The following is a 27348-nucleotide window of genomic DNA, read 5'->3' on the forward strand; positions in this document are numbered from 1 at the left end:
GATTTACATTCAGAGTAACTATTGAAAGATATGAATTTAGTGCCATTGTATTGTCTATAAGGTAACTGTTACTGTATATTGTCTCTGTTCCTTTCTGATCTACTACTTTTAAGCTCTCTCTTTGCTTAGAGGACCCCTTTCAGTATTTCCTGTAGGGCTAGTTTGGTATTTGCAAATTCTTTTAAATTTTTTTTGTCCTGGTAGCTTTTTATCTCTCCTTCTATTTTCAATGATAGCCTCACTGGATATAGTATTCTTGGCTGCATGATTTTCTCATTTAGTGCTCTGAATATATCATGCCAGTTCTTTCTGGCCTGCCAGGTCTTTGTGGATAAGTCTGCTGCCAATCTAATATTTCGACCATGGTATGTTACACACTACTTGTCCCAAGCTCCTTTCAGGATTTTCTCTTTGTCACTAATACTTGTAAGTCTTACTATTAGATGATGGGGTGTGGACCTATTTTTATGATTTTGAGGGGGCTTCTCTGTGCCTCCTGGATTTTGATGCTTGTTCCCTTTGCCAAATTAAAGAAATTCTTTTTAATTTAAAGAAATTCTTTACTATAATTTGCTCCAATATACTACCTTCTGCCCCTCTCTCTCTTTCTTCTTTTTCTGGAATCACAATTATTCTAATATTGTTTCATCTTATGGTATCACTTATCTCTTGAATTCTCCCTCGTGGTCCAGTCATTGTTTGTCTCTCTTTTGCTCAGCTTCTTTATTCTCTGTCATGTGGTCTTCTATATCACTAATTCTCTTTTCTGCCTCATTTATCCTAACAGTAAGAGCCTCCATTTTTTATTGCACCTCATTAATAGCTTTTTTGTTTCAGCTTGGTTAGATTTAGTTCTTTTATTTCTCCAGAAGGCGCTTCTACATCTCCAGACAGGGTTTCTCTAATATCTTCCATGCCTTTTTTTTTTTTTTTTTTTCCCACTTAGCACCTTGAGAATCATCATTCTGAGCTCTGTATCTGACATATTACCAATGTCCATATTGATTAGGTCCCTAGCCATCAGTACTGCCTGTTCTTTTTTTTTTTTTTTTTTTTTGTGGTGAGTTTTTCTGCCTTGTCATTTATCCAGGTAGGAATATATGAACAAGAGAATAAAATATTAAAAGGGTGGAAAAGACCCCAGAAAAATGTACACTAACCAAATCAGAGTAGACCCCAAACTGGGGGGAGAAGGCGGTAAAAAGAAATTAAATATACACACATACACACACACATATGTATGTATGTGTGTGTGTGTGTGTGTGTGTATACACACTAGACTGGTGAATAGAACAGAGCCACCCACTTGATTTTGAGTATATTTTACTCTCTAAGAAGAAACCACCTCCCAAAGTTTTAAGCAAAGAAAAACATATATATATATATATATATGGGAAACATGATGAAGGGATGGAATATGACTGTAAAGTTGAAAATTTTTAAAAAAATTCTAAAAAGGAATTGATATGTTGGTTGGAAAAAAAAAAAAGAAGAAGAAGAAGAAAAAGGGTGGGGGTACAGGATGTGCTCAGGCTGGAGACTAGAAAAAAGCCCTGTGCTAGATTTAGCATATATTTTGATCTATTAAAATAAATTGTATCCTAAAGTTTTTTAGGGAAAAAAAAAACCCATATGTATATAAAAAATAAGGTTAAATACATTGAAGGATAAAATAAATGATAAAATGATAAAAAATAAAATGACTATAATAATGAAGGTTTAAAAGATTTTTTTTGTAAGGTATTGTTAAGATAAACTAGTTAAAAAATGTTAAAAGAGGAAAGAGGAAAAATTTTTTAAAAAATTAGAATAAGAAAAAATAAAATTAAAAAAATCCAATTTAACTTTGCAAGACTAAAGAGAGAAAGACTTCCTCATGGGGAGAAAGCCATGAATTCCATGCATTGTTTTCCCTTAGCTCTAGAGTGCCACAGTTCTCACTGATTGGTGAACTTGGTCTTGGCTGGATGTTCTTGCTGATCTTCTGCAGTAGGGGTCTGTTGCAGTGATTCTCAAATGTCTTTGCCCAGGGTGGAATTGTACTGCCCTTGCTTGCCAGGGGCCAGGCTAAAAAAATCTGCTCAGGTTCACTCTCAGGAGTTTTTGTTCCTTAACGCTTTCCGCTTTCTGTAAAGCTCTGGAGGATGGGAATGATAAAGGTGGCCTTCCAATCCCCAGCCCAGAGTTGCTGAGAGCTCAAGGCGCCACTCCTCAGTACACCCTCAGAGAAAAGGGGTCAGCCACTCCCATCTCCCTGGTCTCTGGTCGCACTCTGAGCTCACCCAGTCTGTGACCGAGCATTTCTGCCTCTGGCACACGGCCCCATCTGGTGTCTGTAAATCCAGCAGATTCCTGCCACGCTGCTCCTCCAAAGGAGGAAGGTGAGTCTCCCTGGATCTGCCATTTGTGTGGTCCCTGCTCAAAGAGCAGTGGTCCAACTGTGCCATGGATCACGGTTTAAGGTAACCCTGATGTGAGAGTCCACTACTGGGCTCTGTCTCTGTAGGTGGCTTCCCTCCTCCGATACCTGGCAGCTCTGCCTCACTCAGACACCTCATATCTTTCTGTGACACCACAGGACCTCAGACCACACTGTCCCCAAGAAGGCTCACCCTTGCTTAACCTCCAGAGTGATGTCCCTAAGTGGAGCAGACTTCTAAAAGTTCTGATTTTGTGCTCCATTGTTCTACAGCTTGCTGGGAGCCAGCCCCTTCCCCTGAAGTCTATCTTCCCGTGGTTTTGGATTCACTTCGCACATCCTAGCTTTCAGAAAGTGGTCGATTTTCTGTTCCTAGAATTGCTGCTCTTCTTCTCTTTGATCTCCTGTTGAGTTTGCAGGTGTTCAGAATGGTTTGGTAACTATTTAGCTGAACTCCTGTGACCTGATGTCATTTCAGTCTGCTACCCCTCCACCATCTTGCCTCTCTCTCCTCAAAAGACATTTCAGGACTCCTTTCTATTCTTAAAAATTAATGAGTTCTCCAAAGGGCTTTTATTTATGTAAGTTATATTTCTCAATGTTTAATATGTTAGAAATTAAAACAAAACTTTAGGGGCACCTGGGTGGTCGTGGGTTAAAGCCTCTGCCTTCGGCTCAGGTCATGATCCCAGGTCCTGGAATCAAGCCCCACATTGGGCTCTCTGCTCAGCAGGGAGGCTGCATCCCCCCTCTGCCTCTCTGTCTGCCTCTCTGCCTACTTGTCATATCTGTATATCAAATAAATAAATAAAAACTTTAAAAAAAAACCTTTAATTTACAAATTCATTTAAAAATAACAATAATACAGGGCAGCTGGGCGGCTCAGTCAGTTAAGCATCTGCCTTCAGCTCAGGTTGTAGTCCCAGGGACCTAGGATAAAGTTCTGCCTGGGCTCACTGCTTAGCAAGGAGTCTGCTTCTTCCTCAATCCCTCCCCTACCCGCTTGTGATCTCTCTCTCTCTCAATAAATAAAATCTTTTGAAAATAAAAATAAAATATAAAATAAAATAATAGTAATCCAATACGCATCTACATAAAAAAAGTGTATTTTGTGGGGGAGGGACTATTTCTCAAACAAGGAAAAGATATATTCAAAAGACACCATTATTTTACATCTCAGCAAGCCACTTGAATGCCTGGCATAAAAGACAAACTGGGTTTCTAGATTTGCTTTGGCATTTTCAATTTGCTGTGATATCACAGGTCAAGTAGTCTCTGTGAGACTCTACATGTATAACGAATAAGAGTGAAAAAGACATATAGCATCTTAATATCACCATAAACATGGTTTTAATCTTACAGATCCTACTTTAGAAACTGCTAGTATATACTATATAAAAGGTTGATATTCACGTAAAATTCAGTAAGATAAAGACTACTTTAAAATAGTATCTGTAAGACCGTGTTACAAAAAATAATTTTCTGAATGTGATACAAAATGTACAAATTTTTAAGTTATGAAAACTTTTTTTTTTTTAATTAAAACAGAAATAGGGGTGCCTGGGTGGCTCAGTGGGTTAAAGCCTCTGCCTTCGGCTCAGGTCATGATCCCAGGGACCTGGGATCGAGCCCCGCATTGGGCTCTCTGCTCAGTGGGGAGCCTGCTTCCTCCTCTCTCTCTCTGCCTGCCTCTCCACCTACTTGTGATCTCTCTCTGTCAAATGAATAAATAAAATCTTAAAAAAAAAAAAACCCAAAAAAGAAATAAAAAGACAAGCCATTCATTGGCAGAAGACACTTCCAAGACAACCTTATAATTGTTATAAGGAACATATTTTTAAAACCGCTATAAATCAATAAGAAAAATACAAATTAGTCATGAGAATATAAGACAAAGAACATAAATCAGGCATTTCACAGAAGGGAAAACCCAAACGGCCAGTAAACGTCTGGAAGGGTGTACAACCCACTGAGAACAAAAATGCCAAAGAATACAACAAAGAGCACCATTTTATGCTCATTAGATTGGCAAAAACAAACAGAAGCCCTGACAATTAAGGATTCACATACTACTTATGGGAATGCAACAAGCACTTTAGAAATATAGTAGACACTGCTAATTGCCTACACACCATCCACTTTCCTTCTTCCTTCCTAACAGCATATTTTATTCAGGTATCTTCCTCTCGATAACATTCTTTGAAGGAAACTGGTCCTCTCCCTCTGCCAATCATCATGGTCTAATCTAGCTTTGTAAGTAAATAATCAATTTAGGCATTAACATGTGATTCAGTGTTAACCAATGAGATATGAGAAAAAGCCAAGTGGGGTAAGTTTCCAGGAGAAGATTCCCTACCCTTCAAAAGAAAGAGAGGGGGGCTCAAATAAATAATCTCCAACATGAAAGAGAGTCAGTTAAAACTGACACCAAAGAAATGCAAAGGATCATAAGAGACTACTATAAACAATTAAGTGTCAACAAATTGGTCAACCTGAAGAAATGGATAAATTCCTGGAAACAACCTTTGAAAACAGACTCTTAAAAGAGAAAATTTGAATAGACCAATTACTAGCAAGGATATTGAATCAGTAATTAAAACTTCCCTGGAACAGGAATCCAGAACCAGACAGCGTCAATGGTGAATTCTACCAAATGTTCAAAAAGGATTTAATACCTACCCTTCTCAAACTCTTCCAAAAAAACAAAGAGAGGAAACATATCCAAACTGATGTTTAAAAGCTAACATTATCTTATTACCAAAACCAGACGAGGACACACACACAGGCCAATATCCCTGATCATCACAATGTTAGACTAGATGTGAATCTGGATACAAACCAGAAGCCTCTGAAAGCTGCCCCATATTCCTAACAAATATACTGGTGATTTGACTGTGACATGTGACCTCACACAAGTATCTCTCTTTAATGGTCATGGCTTAGTTGAGCCATTCTAGCCTTCTCAGCAAGTATAAGCTCTCAGCCTCCTAAAGCAGATGATTTCCTTGCCATGTAGAGAAGACCTTTCCTCAGTCAAGGGAGTACAATCCTGGATGCAGAGTAATGACTTGGGAGTCTCATGGACTCTCCTGTAAACTTAGAACTAGAGCTTTGGGAAAGCCTCAACTTAGTTGGAAATAAACTAATTTAAATAAAACAAAGAGGATGCTAGTGAGTTGGATCAAGTACATTAAAAACTGCAAACCATCTGAGCCTGAATAGCATCTGTTTCTCTTAGAACCAGAGAGACCCCCTTAATACCAAAGTCAGAGTGCCCAAAACAAGCTTCAGGACTGGCACCTGCTATGCAATTAGTAGATATCAGCTGGTATTAGATGGAGATGGTAATCCTGGTTTGTTAGTCAAAAAGATAGAATATAAGTATGATTTAAAAGTTCCTTATAAACATTTTAATGTTTAGTCAAGAAAACAGGATATAGATATGATATATAAAAATTCCTTATAATTACCTAACACTTATAATAATGTATTCCTACATTTTTAATATTTCCACTTTCTATCAGGAAGCTATTTCTACTTTGTTAGAAAACTATTCTGGAAGCACATAAGACAAAGGATGTTTTCTCTAACCACTTCTAAATATAAGGTAGAAAGATTTGCTCACAAGGAACAAATAATAAGAATGCCAAGAACAATAATAATGATGATGCTGATAACTTCACTTAGTGTATAAGATATAAGAAAATTTTTAATTTTTGTGGTGCTTAAAATTGTACATAAAGTAAAAGTCAAACAAATGTTTTAAAAATATCTAAATCCCACTTTCAAAAAAAATTTGACTACTGAAAAACCAATGTTAACCTAGTATTTTTTGTATCAAACCTGTCATTTATATTTTACTTGTCCTTTCCTCCTCTTTAGTCCTCCAACAAGCTTTGCTCTTTGTCAGTAAGATATGATCTGATAAGCTTATTTCTGGTTTGCCCTAGGGAAGAAGTGGAGGACAGAATTACATGGGGGCACTTGAGAGTGACACGCCTGCTCCCTGGTCTACTGAGGAAAACAAAGAGGGACTGCTTGGAAAGGGAGTCAAATAGCTCTATATCGCCTCTGTGTAAACACAGCAATTAAATAACTACCAAAAAGCTTCTGAGCTTTCTCCCAAACAAAAATGATTGACTTTAAAAAGTAATGCTTTTTAAAATACTTAATTCTACCTTTGCTTTTAAAAACAACTTATTAAGAATAAAAACTCACTAAAGTACAAATAATTTTTGCCAATATTTGTAACTTCTAATAAGACTTGTCAAGTCTAGATTTTAATTTTTAAACACTTATGAACCTAGTAAAGCATCTGTAAATTTGTAACACTAATATATTTTAAATGTCAAACAAAAAGAATAAAAACAACTAAATAAAGAATTACAAAATGCTTTTAAATTCCCCCAATTTGGGGCACCTGAGTGGCTCAGTGGGTCAAGCCTCTGCCTTCAGCTCAGGTCATGATTTCAGGGTCCTGGGAACAAGCCCCACGTAGGGCTCTCTGCTCAGCAGGGAGCCTGCTTCCCCTTCTCTCTCTGCCTGCCTCTCTGCCCACTTGTGATCTCTCTCTCTCTCTGTGTCAAATAAATAAATAAAATCTTTAAATTCCCCCAATTTAAGGTTAATCACTTATAGTCCAAAGGAAGTGAAGCAAAGGAAACTATAGACATAGTTTCATCTTTATGTGTCATGAATCATGCTCTGAAAGCTTAAATAGATTTGTATTTCATAGCAAATTTGCAAATGGTAAACGTGACTTAATTGTAACTTACTTTTCTTTGGAATAGATGATATTGTAAAACATTCACTTGGTCCCAACCTAATCAATTAAGAATACTTTATCCTCTAAAAAAATCTTGCAAAGAAGTGATTCATACCAGTTGCCAAGCAAAAAGAAATACTAATCACAGTAAATCTGCTTCTCCTACATGGTGCCAATGAGGTGCAGTTTCCGTAGTCATTTATAAAACAGATATAATATAAAACAGTCTTTGATTCTACTCTGACCACATTCTTTCAACATTAAACATGTTTATGTACCTAAGTAATCTGGACTGCTAGGAAACAGCAATCCTTAAAAAAGATAATCTCGGGGCACCTGGGTGGCTCAGTGGGTTAAAGCCGCTGCCTTCGGCTCAGGTCATGATCCCAGGGTCCTGGGATCGAGCCCCACATCGGGCTCTCTGCTCAGTAGGGAGCCTGCTTCTTCCTCTCTCTCTGCCTGCCTCTCTGCCTACTTGTGATCTCTGCCTGTCAAATAAATAAATAAAATATTTAAAAAAAAAAAAAGGTAATCTCAAACAGAAGGAGAACTACAGTGCTGGTTTCCAGAAATAAGAAAAATCTGACAACAATTTCAGGAAATCTTCCTTTCAGGAGGTCTATTTGTGTACCTAAATTTAGCACCAATACTCCAAAATAGTGAAATAATACGATGGTTGCAAGTGATGACAGCTCTGGTCAAGGCTGGCAGCAACAGCCAGCTGTTAAAAGAGAATCACTTGGCTCCAGGGCAATGCACTTGTATATTTTGTAAATACCCATTTCAATAATTAGATATACACTCATCTGCTCTCATTAACTGTTAGCCATTCATCCAAAGCTATGTTTTATACTAATAATTTCCAAGGATAAAGAATTTGTTCTTTGGTTGTAATTAAGTCTCAGAACCAGCCTTAGATACTGTTATCTTAAGGTCCGAGCATCTAGGACAGTAGGCAGGAGCATTTCTTAAATTGTTTCATTCTCAAAGATAAACTGTTAAAACACACAGCTCAATTTAACATTAATGGATTGTGCCTTCTGAATGGATCCTGGCCCCACTCATCACCAGGAAGATAAAAAGCAACTACCCATAGGTTTTAGCTCTGTCTTGGTAAGTGCTTTGTCAGATTTAGTAATGAACTCTTATATGCACTGCTTTATTGAAGTCCATAATAGTTAAATGAGGGTCCCCTATCTTCATCCTCACAAATGAGAGAACGAGGGCTCAAAGAACTGAAGCTCTTTTCCCAGGGCCACACATAAAGTAAGTATCAGAGGGAGAATTCACTCACTCTGCTTAGTCCAAGTCTTTGTTTTTTCCCAAGGTCCATTGGAAAAAAAAAAATCTCTTTTTTGCATTTTAAAACAAAGAGACAAAGATGACAGGACTTTGGGAGTATGAAGGGGCCAAGGGTACAGCCTATTGCAAGCCAAACGAAGTGGCACAGTGCACCATTTACATACAGGCCATACAGAATAAGTACTGACAACAGAAGAAAGGAGGGATCTGCAGGCTTTCAGTTTTGCTAGCTACCTTACCACATCACTTTTGGCTAAGTGCTAACCTATTCTGAACCCCAGATCCTCTTTTCTTTCCTGAGATGCCAAAGAGGTGCTTTTTTTCCTCAGATGGTTGTTTTGTTGCTCTTTTCAATTCCCTTTCTCCCCATTCCTGAAGTGTAATAGTCCAACTCAGGGTAGGGGAAAGAAAGGTATTCCAGAGGGTGGGCAGACAAGCAGTCAGGCAGGGAAATAACCACTCTGATTTTGCTTTGATTTCTATTTCAATTCCTGTAATGACAGATCTCACTCCGGTGCTGTATGTTTTGGAAACATACTTAAAAGGGATATGTGATTGTTTTTAGGTACATTTTAAGTGTTGACTAATAAAAGGCAAATATCAGAAGAACAGTTTAATATAGCATTTTTAAACCTTTTAGTATTCTAAGGCATCTGTGACCTGCTAAAATCTAATTATTTCTCCAATACCCTTTGGAATTGTTCAGAAAGATTTGGTACAGTTTCTAACGGGTGCATTAAGCATCTGGCCTGACTTCACAGAATTACAGATAGCTGAATGTGTACTCTCTATTTTATTAACATCCCATAGGCTCATGTTAAGATGTAGTAGTGATATGCCCTAACATGCATCACTACCTGTTGACAGAAAAAAAAAAAAAAACTGGGCTCAACTTGAGAGGGTCTACAAAGAGAAAATCTTTTAAAGATGTTTTGGCAATTTAAACAGAAACTCTGGCTTAAAGAAAAGAGAGGAAGGGAGGGAGGGAGGAAGAGAGGGAGGGAGGGAGGAGAAAAGAAAGAAAGAAAGATGAAAGAAAGAAAGAAAGAAAGAAAGAAAGAAAGAAAGAAAGAGAGAGAGAAAGAAAGAGAGAAAGAAAGAAAGAAAGAAAGAAAATGAAAAAGAGCAGCTCCAAGTTTATAAATTTATAAAACATGCCCAAGTTTCAGCGTGTCAAGTCTTCTGAAATATGAGCTAATCTCCAGCATCCGTCCCTTCCCTCTCAGACTAACAGAGCCCAATCTTCCCCTGAGCCATACCTCCATTTTCAGTCATGTGTCTGAAGAGGGTGGACCCTACCTACAGCTACTTACAGGGGGCTTAAGCTCACCAACATACTCCCCCCTCCCCTACCTCCCTGTGATAAGCTCAGGAATGAGAGAAACTGAACACAGGGTTATATGCGGGAGCTTCTGGAGGTAACCTTTCTTCCCTTGAACATCATAATATGGGAATGTGATATGTGGAACTGTTACTGCCTAAGGGAAAAACATGGAGCTGCCAAAAGTCCACTGCATATAGCCTGTGGAGGCTGCCAGCCCTGAAAAAGGCAGAATACTGTGCGCCAGAGAGAAACTGTAATTTTGTTGACACATTTTAAGCCACCATATCAAGCTTTACCTGAAGCCAGACCATATATTTGAACTTCTCAGTTATATGAACCAAAGATTCCAATTACTGATTAGACAATGTGGCTTGGATTTTCAATGACTTACAACCAAGGAATTCTCAACTATAATAGCCCAAGGTATTTGATATACCAAAGCCTGAGCTGGGGTTTTTTGTCAGTTTGTTTTTTACCCAAATTTGAAGAGTTAATTCTCATGAAAAATGTTGAATGGAAGAAAGATAACAAAGAATGTTTCTAGGACTTAAAAGAATTTTAATACATTCTAAGATTAAATCACAAATAGCATAGCAGGAGGTGGTCTGGTGGATCATCTACTCCTACTACCTTCTTTTATAGGGATGTTCAATGAATTTGTACACAATGAGCGAATGAATGAGCAGATGAATGAATGAATAAATGAATGGGGTACCTTAAGTCAAGACAAGTTAAAATTCCTGGATTAAACTGTTCCATGGGATAATTATGTACTGCAGTCATTTTCAGCTGGGAGTTGTATATTCTAAAAGAGGTTGTATTTATTGTTGTTGTTGCACAAGTAAATGGCAGAGCCTGGGAAACCTGATTCCAAATCCAATCTCCCCTGTTCTCCACTAGGGAATGCCTCAAATCCTCTCACAAAAACAGAAAAACACAAAGTTCTTTGATATGACCAGTGTAGTTCTAAAAACTAGGATACACTACTGGGGATCATTTTCAGGACAACTGTTCACAATCTGAAGTGATTTTTTACACGTACAGCATTAGATTCACAGACTAGCCCACAAAACAGAATGAAACACAAAACAACAAACACCTTTTCAACCTTAAAACACCGACTAGAACTCAACTAAGTTCTAAATCCTTGGAAAACATGAGGCTATGAAAAGTAGAACAAAAGAAAAAAAAAATCAGCAAGAAAATCTACTTGCTCATCTCCTTCCCCATGCCCCGGCTACAGAACCACTCAAAAGGGAAATTAAGATGAGCGTGAAAAAGCTGTCATTGACTGTCTCCTGTCTGTATACCTCCCTTTGGGCACTCTTCTACTTCTTGATGTCCCTTTTTTCCAAGTGCTCAGATGCCCTCATCTTAATAATGGCTGCCACCATCCACTGAGTATTTACTGTGAGTCAGACACTGAGCTAATAAACTCAGGAAGATTTAATGATTTGTCTACAGTCATGTGACAAAGCCAAGATGGAACCCCAGTATGGCCTTTCAACGTTAGACTGCACTGGCTCCTCCTCTCTGAGCTGAGTTCTCTCTGTAGGAAGAATCAGCCTTTCCTTTCCTATCACCAGTCTAAAGAGCATCAGGCTGAAAATTGCCTGTCTTCCTTCCCCTCAAACCCAAACAGCCATCCCTTTATTACAGCTAATCTCCTTTAGGTAACAAAGAAGGAAAGCAGCCTATAGTAACTCAGGGTAACTTTTAATCTTTCCGGAGATGGTACATATTATTTTAGTTCACCTCCAACTGGCAGAATTTTAGGCAGCTGATAAAAGCAGGAAACTAAAAAACAAAAACAAAAACAAAACAAACAAACAAGCAAAAAACACATTGAAGCAGCAAAAGAGTATATATTTGGACAGGGTAGGATGATGGGGACTATCTTAGAGTTTGCCTTCAAAATCAGTGCCTCTAGGACAAACAATATTTTTTACAGCCTCTTGGCTTTTACATTTTAATCCATATCTTAAAAAAAAAACAAAAACAAAAACAAAAAGAACAGTACATAATTGGCATTCAGTAAATTCTTGCTGCCTTTATTTGCTATGTGATGAAACCAAAGGCCAGAACACATGATATGAAGTCATATAACAACCAAATGGCAGCCTAGGGAATAGAAACCTCAGAAACTCCTAACTCCCAGGCCAGTACACCATCTTTTAGCTACCTATAACCAAAAACTGTCCATTCATCTTTCTTTTCAGTTTAAGGTCTGCCTGAATGGAAATACAACTGATTAAATATGGATATAAGCCCATAGTAATTTGGCCAACCAAAACGTCTTTGTTAAATAAAACCAATTCCCATCTGAAAATAGCCTCTAGAAAGAACTATTTCATAAAATAATTTAACTCATGTATTTTACAGTAACAGAAAAGAAAATTCACACTTTAGTGACAGATTATGTTATTCCCTACCTCTCCCCCAAAAAGTCAGCAGCTAAATCTCAGCTTTAATTGTGCTATCTAACATTTTTAAGAAACTGGCTTTTCAACAAGCATCAGAATTCTAAAACTCCTGGATGTAATGGGTCTGCCCTCAGTGCCATCCAAAGTGCAATCAGGGAACAATAGGGGTCAATATACCTCTTATCAAGGGTTCACCTTCTACTTTGATACCACCCATTCTTGGAGGGTAATTCAGAAGGTCAAACTGCTATCAAAAAAAGCACATAAATAGATAGACTAAATGAAGCTAATGAAGAGACCATAACCAAACACTCCTGGGGAAGACAATTAGCAGGCCTCCTTCAGAAAACACACATCCATAGAAACTTTTTTAAAAACATAAAAGGCAATGTTGTGAACCTCGAAAACTAAAACAAGTAGTATTAAGTTTAAGGAAATTGCCCTCCAGGTAAATATAAAAACAAAATTCTCCCCAGCAAGACTAAAAAGTGAAATGAACTTAGTGGAAAACTATGGGCCCAAAGCAATTGCTGACCAAATAGTAGAAACCAGTTTATGCAAATCATAATTGAATCTTAAAGCCTACCATTCTGTTAATTAGATACAGACATTTATGTTTTATAACTGTCCAGTATTTATTCATATACCAAAATTAAAATAAAATTATTTTAATAAAAGCAAAACCACCCATGAAAGGTTTTTTTCTTAAGATGTTTATATTTTAATCCATATTTAGAGCAGCAAAAACATACCAGAAAGGAAAAGAATCTATTTATTTTTTCTACAACTTTTCATATTTAGGGAGAGTTCCCTAAATAGGAAAATATCTACTATCTGCCAGGTTCAAAAAAGATGGACAAATAGTGGAAGTCTGTGAAAAATACTTTCATTTCCTAAAACATATATAGTACAATAAGTTACTCATTACCCCTAGGAAAAAGAACTGGTTACTTCAAGGCTCTTTACCTTTTGTCATTCTTGTTCCCCTTCCCTTAAATACCTCAGTTATTTATGTGAATCTGCCTTCTACTCATTTGTCGAATAATTATTCACAGTTGGAGTTACCAGCCTTCAAAATTACAACACTATTGGAACTATTCAATAATGAAAATAATAAGATTTTTGGTTAACTGCTTTTTAATACATAGAGCTTAAAAAATAAAAAATAAAAAAAGAACCTGTATTTTCCTACTGTACTCTTAGAAATATCCAAACATGCTCGTATTTTTTTTTATAAGCTTGCTACCACTACCTGGTTGTACTAAACTTCAGAAAATGTTGAAAATTCCAAAAAGCTGCCTACAAACCAAATGGCATCCCAGCTTGGCAGGCTGAGTGCCTCATTTTGGCTTCTCTCACTCCCTCTAGCGTTTGCAAAGCTCGTCTATCTGACTATCCAGTTACCTCACTGAGCAAGAGCTCGGCTAAGTCCTGCCCATCTATGACATCACCCCCTTCTTCAACCACTGCGAGGTGAAGCTTTAACTTCAGACTTGGAGGTGGGCTGTGTGCAGTAAACTGGAATGCTCTCCCTTGCTCACTCCTCAGTGTAGGAGTGATCCGAAGCAGGACAAGCTCTGCCTGCAGCTGCTGTTGGCTTTGTGTGGACTGAACGCGGAGCTTGGGAGAGGGGGAGGGTTGTTACTCCAGTTCACAGTAAGTGGAATTACAGCTATAGCGGCAGTATATATGGGATTGCTTTTTCTCGTCTTCCTGGTAAGTGTTTCCCATGTTCTTCCTTAAGATTGTCCCAGAAAGTTTGCTTGGTTTTTACTTTGTAGACAGAAATGACTTGGTACCATGAGGCATCAAAACATGAACGCTTGCTCTATCACGAGTAAGAGCAATTTATGTGTGTGAGAGCCAGCGGGGGGAAAATTTGACTCTATAGCCAAATGCAAGAAGTTTCTTAAAACCTTCTTTGATTAAAAAGTAATAGGTAGTGGCTATTTTCTGCTACGTAGAGTTGTGATTTGAAAAGAGCCTTATGGAAAACCTTAAGTTGGAAAGTTAAATGTTAAATACTGAAGAATACAAGGCAGATTTTTTCAGAGAAAGGAAAGCAAAAGGTCTTGCTAACTTGGTGTGTACTGTATGTGTGGTATGATCACCAATTGCTGTTTTTACAACTGTGAAAGAAAATCAATAATCCCTCAGCCCATGAGTACGCAGTACATGAAAAGCATACATCTTGCTCACAGCTAGCCGAGCTACTCCTGGAGACTTCTGTGCCTCTGTAAGGATTAACAGCTACACCTAGATTTTAAAGCCTGCTCTGCTATCCTGCCAGAGCTGCTTCAAGCATTTCAAGCTTGCAAATCTCAACTCAGAGGAGGGGGAGACTTTTTTCCCAACCATACCTCCCTCCCACCCCCAGGAGAACGCCAAAATGCACTGCTTGGGCAAATGTAGTATGTGACTAGCATAGTAATTGGCATAGCCTACTCAGAAAAACTAACAAAGCTCAGCGCGGAAGCTATGCCTGATGTATGCAGTGAGTTCGGGGTGGCAGGGGGGTAAAATGAGTACAGTCCTCATCAAGTGGGATGTGCAGAGTATCCATTCAGTTGCAACTTACAATAAGAAAATTTTATATTGGAAGAAATGATTTTATACAGCAGAGCTTCCAAAAGTAATTAAATGTATCTTCTCAAAAAAAAAAATTTTTTTTTCCAATGAATTAGGTCTGAAACAAAATGGTTGCATAGAGGTAAAAAGTGCAACAGGCCTATATTTTTCAACATCGGGGGTAGATACCTATCTATCTATCAAAATTAAAAAGGGAAAAGAAAGCCTTGATATTTGCCACTTTTAGAATCAGATTCTCGGATGCTTTTGACAACTAGCTAATTTACATTTTCTTGAATCTGCTCTAAAATGCACATAAATGTTATTTTATTAGCAACAAACAGCATGAATAAAGCCACTTGAAAGGTGCATCATCTGTAGCAATGGCTTTCATTTATCCCAAGCAGTATATGAATATCCTGACTAGCATAAGACATAAAGAATAAATTTGTCTCTTCTGAGATAACCATTTATGCCTGCCCCAAAGTGACAGATGATTGATACTCATCTCTTTTGAAATGAGTAAAGAATTAATCTTTTAAAAGTACCAAATATTATTATCACCATTACTACCAATACTAATAATAATATATGGGTTTTAAACCCAAAGAAGATTAAATCAGAGATATGCTACTTAGTTTGCAAATATGTGTGTGTACACAACATATACACACCTAGTTACACAAACACATATATTTATTAGCCTGAAATAAAAAAACAGGGTTACAAAAATGTAATTGTATGTATTTATATAGGAAAATCACATCCAATTTTTTTAATAGAGCACTGCCAAATCACATCAAATCCAGGAATCAGCAAAGATATTATCAAATAAACATAATGAATTCATTAATATTGTTCTTGTACAGTACTAACCATCAGCTATTAATTGAGCTTTTCATTTCTCTGCCCCCCCTTTAAATCAATGATGATTAGGTTCAAAATGCCCAACTAAATACTTCCTAAACATTAACATTTGTGAAATACATAATTAAACAGCAAATAAAGTTTTTACAAAAAAGAAAAACAGTAAGAGATTTTGTCATAACTGAATGTGGCAGCAAAATAGAAGGTATGTTTCTTTCGCTTTCAAGTGTTAATTAAGGAGCCTCCAATTCTATCAAAACTTTTTCAGAGATAAATGAAGCGGTGTGAAATAAATTTGGTTGAAATCTTGTGGCTGTCAGACTTTGTTAGCAAGCTATTAATTATCTTTACCCCAGTTTCTTCTCTAGACTATATTGCCCAATCAAATAGAAACTCCAATTATGTTCAGCATCTCCTGCCTAGGGACACCAGACCCTAATGAACACTCAGTGTCTCCAGATGAAAAATACAATTATCAGCTTTAAACATGCAAGTGCACTGCGGAGAAATTTGTCTGTGCTTTTCTTGGCCACACACCCTAAGGCTCCCTCCTCTTTCTGGATTATTTTGAACAATTTTAAACCCTACAAAAATCAGTAGCTGAGAACTTATGTTAATAATATATGACTGTTTCTTCTTTCTGCTTTTTATTTTTGATATGCCAACTTTATACCAACACTAAATTAAATCTGGTCACTTAAAGAAAAATTTCAGTGTATCTTAACTTTTCCCCCCTTTATTAAGGTGGGTGGGCTACATACAAAGAATGTGATTAATGACAAGATTCAGAGCTAACTTAAAAATTCTGATTAAACCACCTTAAGTATTTTTGTTCAATCAGTTTACTTAATAGCATTATAAATAATTGTTAAAGTCCCATGAAGACCACCATAAATGAAGTCAATGAGGGAAAAAAGATTCAGTAATTTTTCAAAGGCTGTAATTTCTTCCCTCCTTTTCCTTTCATTCCCCTAACCCCCCACCTCATGCCCGCCCCCCCCCCCCAACCTTTTGCCCTAGAGGCCTTCACTGCTCTTCTCAACGGGAGGCTTTGTTGTAATTAAACCAGAGAAAAACTGGCCGGCAGCAGCCAACATCTGACTTGCGGCTTCTGAAAGCAGTGTTCTGGTAGAGTGTACCACCCCCCAGTGGGCAAAAACTCTACAGTAAATCTCTCAGCAATATTAATTCTCAAAACTACATTTTTCTCTTCAGAGCATAAAAAGGGCTGTTTCTTGACTTCTAGCATTCCCCCATTTCAAAACTTATCATACATCAACAAACCAATTTCCAAGGAGATGATTTGTAAATGTCTTCTGAAAAAAGCCTCTTCCTTTTAAGAACCAAAATAGGGAATATACATTTCAGGAAGCATTTTCCAGTTTCAGACTGCAAATCAACATCACTAAATTTGGTAAAACATCACACTAAAAAAGAGTTTTGAAAGCCATGTTTCTGTTGCATAGAAGAGCAGGTTTTAGGACTCCATTGTGACTGTTGACAAGAACTGCAGAGAAAACAGATTTTAAGTCACAAAGGAATGAAATACAATTTCACCAGCAGCTTAAGTTCATTTGTTTTGCATATGCATTATCTTTTTCCTAGACCCAAAATTAAGTGTCAGGAATGTATAAAAAGCTCTCTCCAGGTATTAGTCTCCTTAAATGAGAGGAGAGAGAAATTGCTCTCACTTGATGAGACAATGACAGCTTTTGTTCTTTATTCTTTCAGTTTTCATGTGCACAAGTTACCGTGGCAACTTTGAAGAGAAAACCCACAGACCACATTTGATTAAATAACATTTTTAAAGTGTGCCTCTGGACTGTGGATTGATCAGTTTATGTGTTGTTGATTTTCTTCCTCTTCATATACTTTACATCAATATTACCCTACTCTGAAATGAAAAGACAAAGTGTTTTATAATTTGGGATGGTCTCACTGACCAGCACAGTGCTTGGCACACAGTAGACACAAAAATTTGTTGTATTCGTGTATGGAAACTTGAATATTAGAAATTTAAAGCATATCAACCAGATTGTACTCACAAACACTGAAAAAGGAACTTTAAAGTTTGCAATGGGAAAATGCTGGTGATTTTTAAAAATATAGGTTTAACTGCAGTTGCTCAAAGGTCAACATAAACTTAAAGCTTGTTCCCTGCTCTAAGTCCTCTACTGCTTTACGACCCTCTAAATGTCTCATTCATTCATACAAGTCTTGGTTCTCTAATTCATTTAGTATGGCTTTAAATATCACAAAAGGAAGAAGCATCCACTGTGATGAAAGATAACCTCCTAGTTTGCCTTTTTGTTTAAGGATGCTCGATTTAATTTTAAAAGCCAGTATAAATGGAGAATTGGATTCATTTATCACAAATCTGTTGAGAGAAAAGAACCAGTAACATAAAAGGAGAAAGTAAAAATCCTTTGCTTTGGAACTTTTATCCCCTATTTTGCATAAATAAAACACAGCCTTCTTCAAGCTAGAAAATAGTCTGGATAAAACCAAGTATGAAAAGGCATACTTGCTTCTCTGCCGCTCAGCAAACCCTTCAGACTTCATGACTCTCAAGAGGGGAGTTAGAGGTCCTTCTGCTTGCCTGGCATTAAACAAAAGAATTGGAACTTTCCTGAAATCTGATGATCGTGGAAAATTTAACTACCAGACAGGCTGCTTAGAAAGCATTTTGCTGTCACTATCAACTAACCTGATGTACTCCAGTTTTTCAGTTTGACAGTATATGTAGCTTATTTTAAATAGCATTTGTCATTAAAAGACTTAGCATTCACAGGTTGATCATTTTGTTGTGCTTTCTAGCAGCAGTTTGCCCCTTCATAAATAAATTACCTTCTAAAACGTAAATTTTGATTATATAAATACCAATTTAACTACAAATATTCACAGACTTGGATAAATCTGATTAAATATCTGTTTTCTTCATTCTCAAGGTTTTATTCAAAATAATAATGCAATTAACTTGGATTAAAAGTTCTACTTTTAGATTTGATATTTTTTAAAAGGTTCCATCATGATACCATTATGTGAAGCAAATCATTAATACGACTCTTTACGAAAATCTCAAAATTCTGTACTCAATTTAAGATTTTTTTAAAATAAGCAATGATTTCAAATCGAAATCAATTTAAATCAAAGGCAGCAAATAAAGGATTTAGGAAGTTAGTGCATATTATCAACATATAATCTTAATCTAAGTGATCAAAACATGAAAATACATTCTCATTTCAAAAATCCCCACCTCTAAAATATTGTAGTAACAGAAATCATATAAACATGCAGATTGCCTCAAATCCTTGACTGTATGTAAATGCCAGTTTTCTGTTCGATAAAACTTCTTAAATTATATTAGTTTTCCTAAAATATCTAAAAATGATAGCATCCTTATGTATTTAATACTTTCTTAGGTGTATCATGGAACTAAATTGGAGGCTTTTAACAGACGATGATTACATTATAAATGCATACTTGTTTAACTCCACAATTTTTGTTTATAAAAAGAAACTGACAAGAAAGATCCCTATTAAAAATCTGATTTATCAGTGAAGTGATTATGTTGTTCCTTTTGCCACAGTTTTAAATTCTATCTACTTAGTAATGATTCCATTAATAAATGGTTTAAAACATTCCTTTAGGTAACTAGGGTCCATTTATGTTTTTTTCCCAAGGTACCCTATTAATAATATTTTTCTAAAAGATCAATTCCTTTTCATTCAGAAGTAATGGCCTCTTTTCAAGCCTGTGCAGACATAAAGGCTTCTGAAGTCGATGCTGTGGAAACCTGGCCACAGTGTCCATACCAGTAGGGCTCATTTTTCTTTTTATCATTCGCAATCAGCTACCACATCTCTGTGTGCATGAATATGTAGAACTAGCTCAGAAAAGGGGAAGTGTAAGAATGGGGGGCAGGATCACATATTTTAGATAGTTTATTAGAGCCTTTAATATGCAAAACAAAACAGCTGTCTAGCACTGTAGTTTCAAATATAAAAAGGAAGGAAAAGATATAAAACAATCAAACATGAACTGCTTTGAGCTTAAAGAAAGGAAGTAGGAATTTTGAGGGAATCTTTATTTCTGAGAGTATCCTCTCCAAAGAAACCTGCTTGATAATTTTGCCTTTTGTTTTAATGTAATTTGGGGAAAAGAGAATAACAGTTTCGAAGAATTTAATGAGATTTTAGGCTGTTAATCCCACAATATTACCACTATTGTATTAATGACAATGTGAGTTTGCATATCAAACAGAGCAAAAGCAGTTTTACAGATGTAAAACAAGAAAAATAAACAAATTAGTTGTCTTTTCACACCAATTTAAAATTTTTTTTCCGTTCTCTCTGGGTTAAAAACATAAAAATCAATACATATTCTTAGAGCTTGATTTCATAAAATGTTTATAGTTCAGATACAAACTCTATCACTAATTATCATTATGATCATCATCTTGGACATACTCTAGGCTGACCTGACTTGGGGAACAGTCAACAGTTTTAAATTCTCATTCATCAGATTCATCTCCTCAAGTGTAAAGTGTGTTCTGGAGTATGACAAATGCCTGACTATTGGTAACATTTTAAGCATGTTCTCACCAGTGATTTTTATCATAGTTTTTAATTAGTTTCTAATGCAGTTTAACAAAAGTCATTGTTTCCTTATTTTAAATTAACCACATTATTTTAAATGTTGAATAATTTTCAAGCTTAGAAAATATTTAAAGCAGATACTTTTTAAAATAACTGTTATTATAATTTCAACAGCTTGATTTTTCATTTTCGCATTCCACGAAAGCAACAGTTTTCAAGAAAATACACTGTTGAAATTCAACAATAATGAGCAAAGCCCTAAATGTATCAGAATAAAACCTCACTTCAAACAATAAAGCATTTAAACTTCCCTCTGTGGGCATTTTGCAAGATCCACTAGAGACTAGTTTATCCATCTGCTAACTGCTATTTTTGCTTCAAGTTGCTTAAATAATAAATTAAATGGATCTGTATTTTTTTTTTTAAAGTTTCCTTCTGTTAATGCATTCTATGATAGTGCTGATATTTGGTAGCAAGCTAAAAGACAATGAATTTTCAAATAGAACCAGAAACAAATTTTGGCCTTGTTTAACATTCACTTCAGTAGTACTTGAATTCTGGAACAGATGCTATCCTTGTTGGATGCTAGGTAATTACTGGGGGAGAAGCAAATTAGATCTACTGTAGTCCTTAATTTCAGGGTCAAATATTTCCATGATACCCTAATGCTCTCTACGTGTACAGAAAGCCCCTGAGTGGGTCACCCTGCATAACAGGTATTGATGCTACCCTCTTCCCCATGACTACCCCCCCCCCCCAAAATCTTCATGGATATTAGGTAATGGGCAAAACAGTCATCATTAAAATCACGGTGGGGGCGGGGGTGAAGCCTTAATTCTTCTTTCAGAAATGAAGAATATACTTACTGGAAATTTGTGTGTTCTGTTTGAACCTAGAAAGAGCAAAACCTTGTCAGGTTTTGATATGCTATCCAAATGGTCATTATAAGGTGATAGATTGACATAGGGTCCTTTCTATTTCAAACACAGATTAAAACATAAGAAAATTAAAATTGTTTTCTCCTGAAAAACTAATAATTACTTGAACATCTATGGAAGCTTTTGGCCAAGAACACCCGAGTAACTAGAGTTTCAAGATCATCAACTAGTCCTCAGAAATACCTTTAAGGAGGAAGGTGATGACGTTCACATTCTACAATTGGGAAAATTGAGGCCCACAGGAAGTTTTAAACAAGGCATGGAGCAAATCAAAAGAAAAAATTCCAAAGCAAACTCTTTTCAAGTCTTTATATTGTAGACTGTATGCCTTTGTAAAACCATGTTCAGAAATCTCTTAAAAGTTACCATGGCATTTGTCAAAATCCTTGTTACATATTTGCTCACCTCTTTGGCATATACTTGTTTTCTTCTTTTCAAACATTTAATCATTTTATATCTAAGATTTAAAAGTGAACTTTTAAAAATTGGCCTGAACTGAATTCAAAAGCCATGGAAGGCAATTACTGGTTCTTGAATGAAGCTTTCCTTCTGTGTTTAATTTAAAGTGACATTAACAGTCAGTTAACAGTAGAAATTATCTGTTTGGTGACAATCTCAGCTTTAGTTCCTACTTTATATAGTAAAATTGGGAAGTAACAAACAACTTTTCACCAACTACTATGTTGAAGATGTGTTGCTTAAAAGATAAACTGAAGTTAAATTTCTAGGAAATCTCTTTATCATGTTAAAGTTCATTATTAATAGTTCATTAAAACCTTTTGCTTTCACAGGAGATGCTCAGATCCAGTATATTTTAAGGAAGAGAAATGTAAAGGAAATCTAGTATGCTTCCTTTTTTTTCCTATGAAGAATATTTGAATTAAATTTTACCTCTTAAAAAAGAATACCTATTCTTCTATAACGTGACTGCACCAGATATTCTGAGACAGCAGCAAGAAGCAAAAGCTGGAAATAGCTATTTCACAGCAGGTAATCATACCTCAGGATAGAGCTACTGTACAAAGTTTATACTTGGATAATCCTGGATAGGAATAAAGGTGGGGGGTAACTGACTGAAAAACCTATTACTATACAGGCCTTAGCATCATGAATGGCTTTCTTCATGAGGATCTGAAGTTACTATCTCTGACCACATTGCACAGAAGAGCCAATAAGAATTTTAAAGAGAGCAATTTCTACTAAGGGAATTAAGCTACACAAAAGGAACCTTCACACAGAAACTCTATCAGAAAAAAAAAAAAAAAAAAAAAGTGCATAGGAAGCCATGTGTTCTACATAGTAACAGGAAGCTGAATTGTTTCTGGTCCCTACTTTAATGAGCTTGCCCACCATGCTGAACTGCAGCTGGAATGTTCATTGACAACAGCGAGCCTGATCTGGAGGTGTGTGCGGCATAGGATTACTTGAACAAACAGTGAAGAACATTTCCAAGGACTGAACAAGAGTTTGTAAGTCCCAGCCCCTCACCAGGAAAATAATATATGCGCATTGGATTTTCACTCACGCAAAATTTATTCACATCATTCAATAAGGTAGGAAAAATATTAAAGTGTTTTATTTTCATGCCTGAAATTACAAAGGCTAATTAATACATAAAAGTGGTGAAGACATCCTGTTGCACAACAGATTAGTCTAAATCAATAACTCTCTAGCCATGGAGAAAAGTTTAACCATATTCTAGATTAGAACCTGAATGATAAATGCATTGTGAAACATATTATAAGATAGACCATAATAAACTCTGCATAAGGCCATTAAGTCATATAGCATGAAACTTAATAAAAATATGGGAACAAAAGAAAGAACTAGTTTAATATGAAATGGAATTTTCCACTTAGGTTAGCTGGATGTATTACTGTGTGTTCTTTCCTTCCTTAAAATAGATGAAAAAGATTCCTTCTGATTTCCTTGTTAGAAATATCTATGTAAGAGTATTTAATATTAATAATCAAAGAAAAATACTAACACCCATAATCAAAACAAATTAATGACTTCACTAGGATTCAGAATCTTAAGAGGTATCTATTAACTCACTATTCCTAAATACTAAGAGGATACATTTCTACATCTGTACAGTCTACCTAAGAAACAGACATCAAATTTTGATTTTTAAAAACAGTAATATTATTTAAATACAGCAAATCATATTCCTATGTGTCAATTTCATTATGAATATTAAGAAAAAATTAGAAAATTGATTAGCTTGGTCAGTGATTGGCTATAGAACTGATATCAAACATTACAAAAATGCTCAATAAAACTTTTGTTATATTTAACATTTCAAAATCATATGGAATTGGGACTTGATACTCCTTAATTTAATACTACAAACATTTACAGTAAAGAGATTATGTGATCATGTTCACTGTTAGCTTGCAATAAACTCTACACACACAAAAAAATAATAATACATTAAAAGTGCATTTATACACATTTTAGTTTCTACATCTATTTTTGAATACTATTTTAAGTATCCTGACCTAATTGTTTTCTGTCTTTCTGTTCACTCCATTTTAGGGCTCTGACGCTACCGTGTACAAAGACCTCAACACTGCTGACCATGATCAGCCCAGCCTGGAGCATATTCCTCATCGGGACTAAAATTGGGCTGTTCCTTCAGGTGGCACCTCTATCAGTTATGGCTAAATCCTGCCCATCCGTGTGCCGCTGTGACGCAGGTTTCATTTACTGTAATGATCGCTTTCTGACATCCATTCCGACAGGAATACCAGAGGATGCTACAACTCTCTACCTTCAGAACAACCAAATAAATAACGCTGGAATTCCTTCAGATTTGAAAAACTTGCTGAAAGTAGAAAGAATATACCTTTACCACAACAGTTTAGATGAATTTCCTACCAACCTACCAAAGTATGTAAAAGAGTTACATTTGCAAGAAAATAACATAAGGACTATCACTTATGATTCGCTTTCCAAAATTCCCTATCTGGAAGAATTACATTTAGATGATAACTCAGTGTCTGCTGTTAGCATTGAAGAGGGGGCTTTCCGAGACAGCAATTATCTCCGACTGCTTTTCCTGTCCCGTAATCACCTTAGCACAATCCCCTGGGGTTTGCCCAGGACTATAGAAGAATTACGCTTGGATGATAATCGCATATCCACTATTTCATCACCATCTCTTCAAGGTCTTACTAGCCTCAAACGCCTGGTTTTGGATGGAAACCTGTTGAACAACCATGGTTTAGGTGATAAAGTTTTCTTCAACCTAGTCAACTTAACAGAACTGTCCCTGGTACGGAATTCCCTGACTGCTGCACCAGTAAACCTTCCAGGCACAAACCTGAGGAAGCTTTATCTTCAAGATAATCATATCAATCGGGTGCCCCCAAATGCTTTTTCTTATCTAAGGCAGCTGTATCGACTTGATATGTCCAATAACAACCTAAGTAATTTACCTCAGGGTATCTTTGATGATTTAGACAATATAACCCAACTGATTCTTCGCAACAATCCCTGGTATTGTGGGTGCAAGATGAAATGGGTACGTGACTGGCTACAATCACTACCTATGAAAGTCAATGTGCGTGGGCTTATGTGCCAAGCCCCAGAAAAAGTGCGGGGGATGGCTATTAAGGACCTTAATGCAGAACTGTTTGATTGTAAGGACAGTGCAGTTGTAAGCACCATTCAGATAACCACTGCAATACCCAACACAGTATATCCTGCTCAAGGACAATGGCCAGCTCCAGTGACCAAACAACCAGACATTAAGAACCCCAAGCTCACTAAAGATCAGCGAACCACAGGGAGTCCAGCAAGAAAAACAATTATAATTACTGTGAAATCCGTCACCTCCGACACAATTCATATCTCTTGGAAACTTGTCCTACCTATGACTGCTTTAAGACTCAGTTGGCTCAAACTGGGTCATAGCCCAGCATCTGGATCTATAACAGAAACGATCGTAACAGGGGAACGCAATGAATACTTAGTCACAGCCCTGGAGCCTGATTCGCCCTATCGAGTTTGCATGGTTCCCATGGAAACCAGTAACCTCTACCTATTTGATGACACCCGTGTTTGTATTGAGACTGAAACTGCACCCCTTCGAATGTACAACCCTACAACGACCCTTAATCGAGAGCAAGAGAAAGAACCTTACAAAAATCCAAATTTACCATTGGCTGCCATCATTGGTGGGGCTGTGGCCCTGGTGACCATCGCCCTTCTTGCTTTAGTGTGCTGGTATGTTCATAGGAACGGATCACTCTTCTCAAGGAACTGTGCGTACAGCAAAGGGAGGAGAAGAAAGGATGACTATGCGGAAGCTGGCACTAAGAAGGACAACTCCATCCTGGAAATCAGGGAGACTTCCTTTCAGATGTTACCGATAAGCAATGAACCAATCTCAAAGGAGGAATTTGTAATACACACCATATTTCCTCCTAATGGAATGAATCTGTACAAAAACAATCACAGTGAAAGCAGTAGTAACCGAAGCTACAGAGACAGTGGTATTCCAGACTCAGATCACTCACACTCATGATGCTGGAGGCCTTGTAGCAGACTGTGTTTCGGTTTTTTTAAAAACCTAGGGGAGGTGATGGTAGGAACCCTGTTCTACTGCAAAACACTGGAAACAAGAGACTGAAAAAAGCAATGTACTGTACATTTGCCATATAATTTATATTTAAGAACTTTTTATTAAAAGTTTCAAATTTCAGGTTACTGCTGCGATTGATGTAGTGGAGATGCCTGAACACAATTCTATATTTTAGTATTTTTTAGTAATTTGTACTGTATTTTCCTTGCAAATATTGAAGTTATAAACCATTTACTTTGTGTTCTACTGAGTAAGATGACTTGTTGACTGTGAAAGTGAATTTTCTTGCTGTGTTGAACAATCAGGACTGAGTTCACATAAGATCCTTGTAGTATAAGCACAGGCCATTTTTCACTTTGGTATTAATAAAATGTAAAAAAAAAAACCTGGCTGGATGAGAAAAATTAAAGTTCAAAAAATAGTTATGAAGTAATGTCCAACTATTCAATTTGTATTATCCCAGTGGTATTCAATAAATTAAAATATTTGTGAAGTAATGGGCAATATCAAATTTGCTGCATATCTCCATTTTTACTCTAAGCAAATTAGATATCCTTAAGAAAGTAAGCATTATCTTCTGAACTGAATACATCAGCTGGCATAAAGGAGTGTGAAGTCTGTTATTAAAACCACTGTTAACAAAGCTTTGAGAATAAAGGACTTCACAAAATCAATAATGTGAGCACGCTTCTAACTTAGGGGGAAAATTTGTACTTAGGAAACATGAAAACTTAGACTTCATAGTATAATAAACACAAACACCAGAATTGCATTTTGGTTTTGCCTATACCATCCTGATTTTGGAGAAGTGAATTCTAAAGACATAATTATTAATGTTTATAATGTTTTTATCATAAATGATTTCAAAAAAGAAACACATACGTATTTAAAAAGGTAGTATAACCATAAGCAATTCCCCTCAAAAATGCAGAGAAAGTAGTACTTTAAATGAGGAAGAATTTAAAAGAAAAATAAATACTAGAAATCAAATTTAGATCTGATTTATGTGAAATGTTTTAACACTGTACATAAAAGTTCAATTTACTTTCACAATGATCAAGAATACTGCCCATTACTGTCACAGTTTTCCACATATCACATAATGAACTTGTAACATTTCTTTCTAGCTTCCTACTGAATTGTGAGCTATTACTTGTTTAAAAACCACATCATTCTTCTGTTGCCATGATTTTTTTTTCCAACAAAAAAACCAAAGTGCATTGTACGCCCTTTGGCCAGTCTTGTATGTGCCTTGATCCAACGCTACATGTATTCAGCTTTTAAAATTCGACAAATTTTTCATACTTCCTTAAATATGAAAAATTATGGTCTTATTGCTGAATAAAACAAGAAAAAGTACAAAATAATCGTGCTTGCTTTTTCGGGATTATGTTACTATCACTGAAGTAGCAAATTGCCCAGCACATTATTCCTAAGCACCCCCATGTATTTTTCTAGGCATAAAAATAAACGTTGGCTACAAATAAAAAAAAAATAGCAATATCTTGAGCTTGTGTATCATTTTACTTTAAAGAGTTCAGTGTTCCATGCACAAA

At 36.3% G+C, this 27348-nt stretch overlaps 2 protein-coding genes across 13 annotated transcripts in view; one reads left to right on the forward strand and one right to left on the reverse strand.

The window, feature by feature from the left end:
* Window positions 1-27348, reverse strand: part of MACROD2 (mono-ADP ribosylhydrolase 2) — a 1944634-nt gene that overhangs the window by 1597528 nt on the left and 319758 nt on the right. The gene's annotated exons all lie outside the window — the stretch shown is intronic.
* Window positions 13710-27295, forward strand: FLRT3 (fibronectin leucine rich transmembrane protein 3). 3 transcript variants are annotated; one of them, XM_082743687.1, is made up of 3 exons: window positions 13710-13949; window positions 21996-22757; window positions 23743-27295. In XM_082743687.1, the coding sequence occupies exon 3, from the start codon at window positions 23786-23788 to the stop codon at window positions 25733-25735; it is 1950 nt and encodes a 649-aa protein (XP_082599813.1). In that variant the 5' UTR covers window positions 13710-13949; window positions 21996-22757; window positions 23743-23785; the 3' UTR covers window positions 25736-27295. The 3 variants fall into 3 exon arrangements, with proteins under 3 accessions (XP_082599813.1, XP_082599814.1, XP_082599815.1); XM_082743688.1 differs by having other exon boundaries at window positions 21996-22194; XM_082743689.1 differs by lacking the exon at window positions 21996-22757.

Source organism: Mustela nivalis (genome assembly GCF_964662115.1).
Source record: "Mustela nivalis genome assembly, chromosome: 8".
NCBI classification, from domain to species: domain Eukaryota; kingdom Metazoa; phylum Chordata; class Mammalia; order Carnivora; family Mustelidae; genus Mustela; species Mustela nivalis.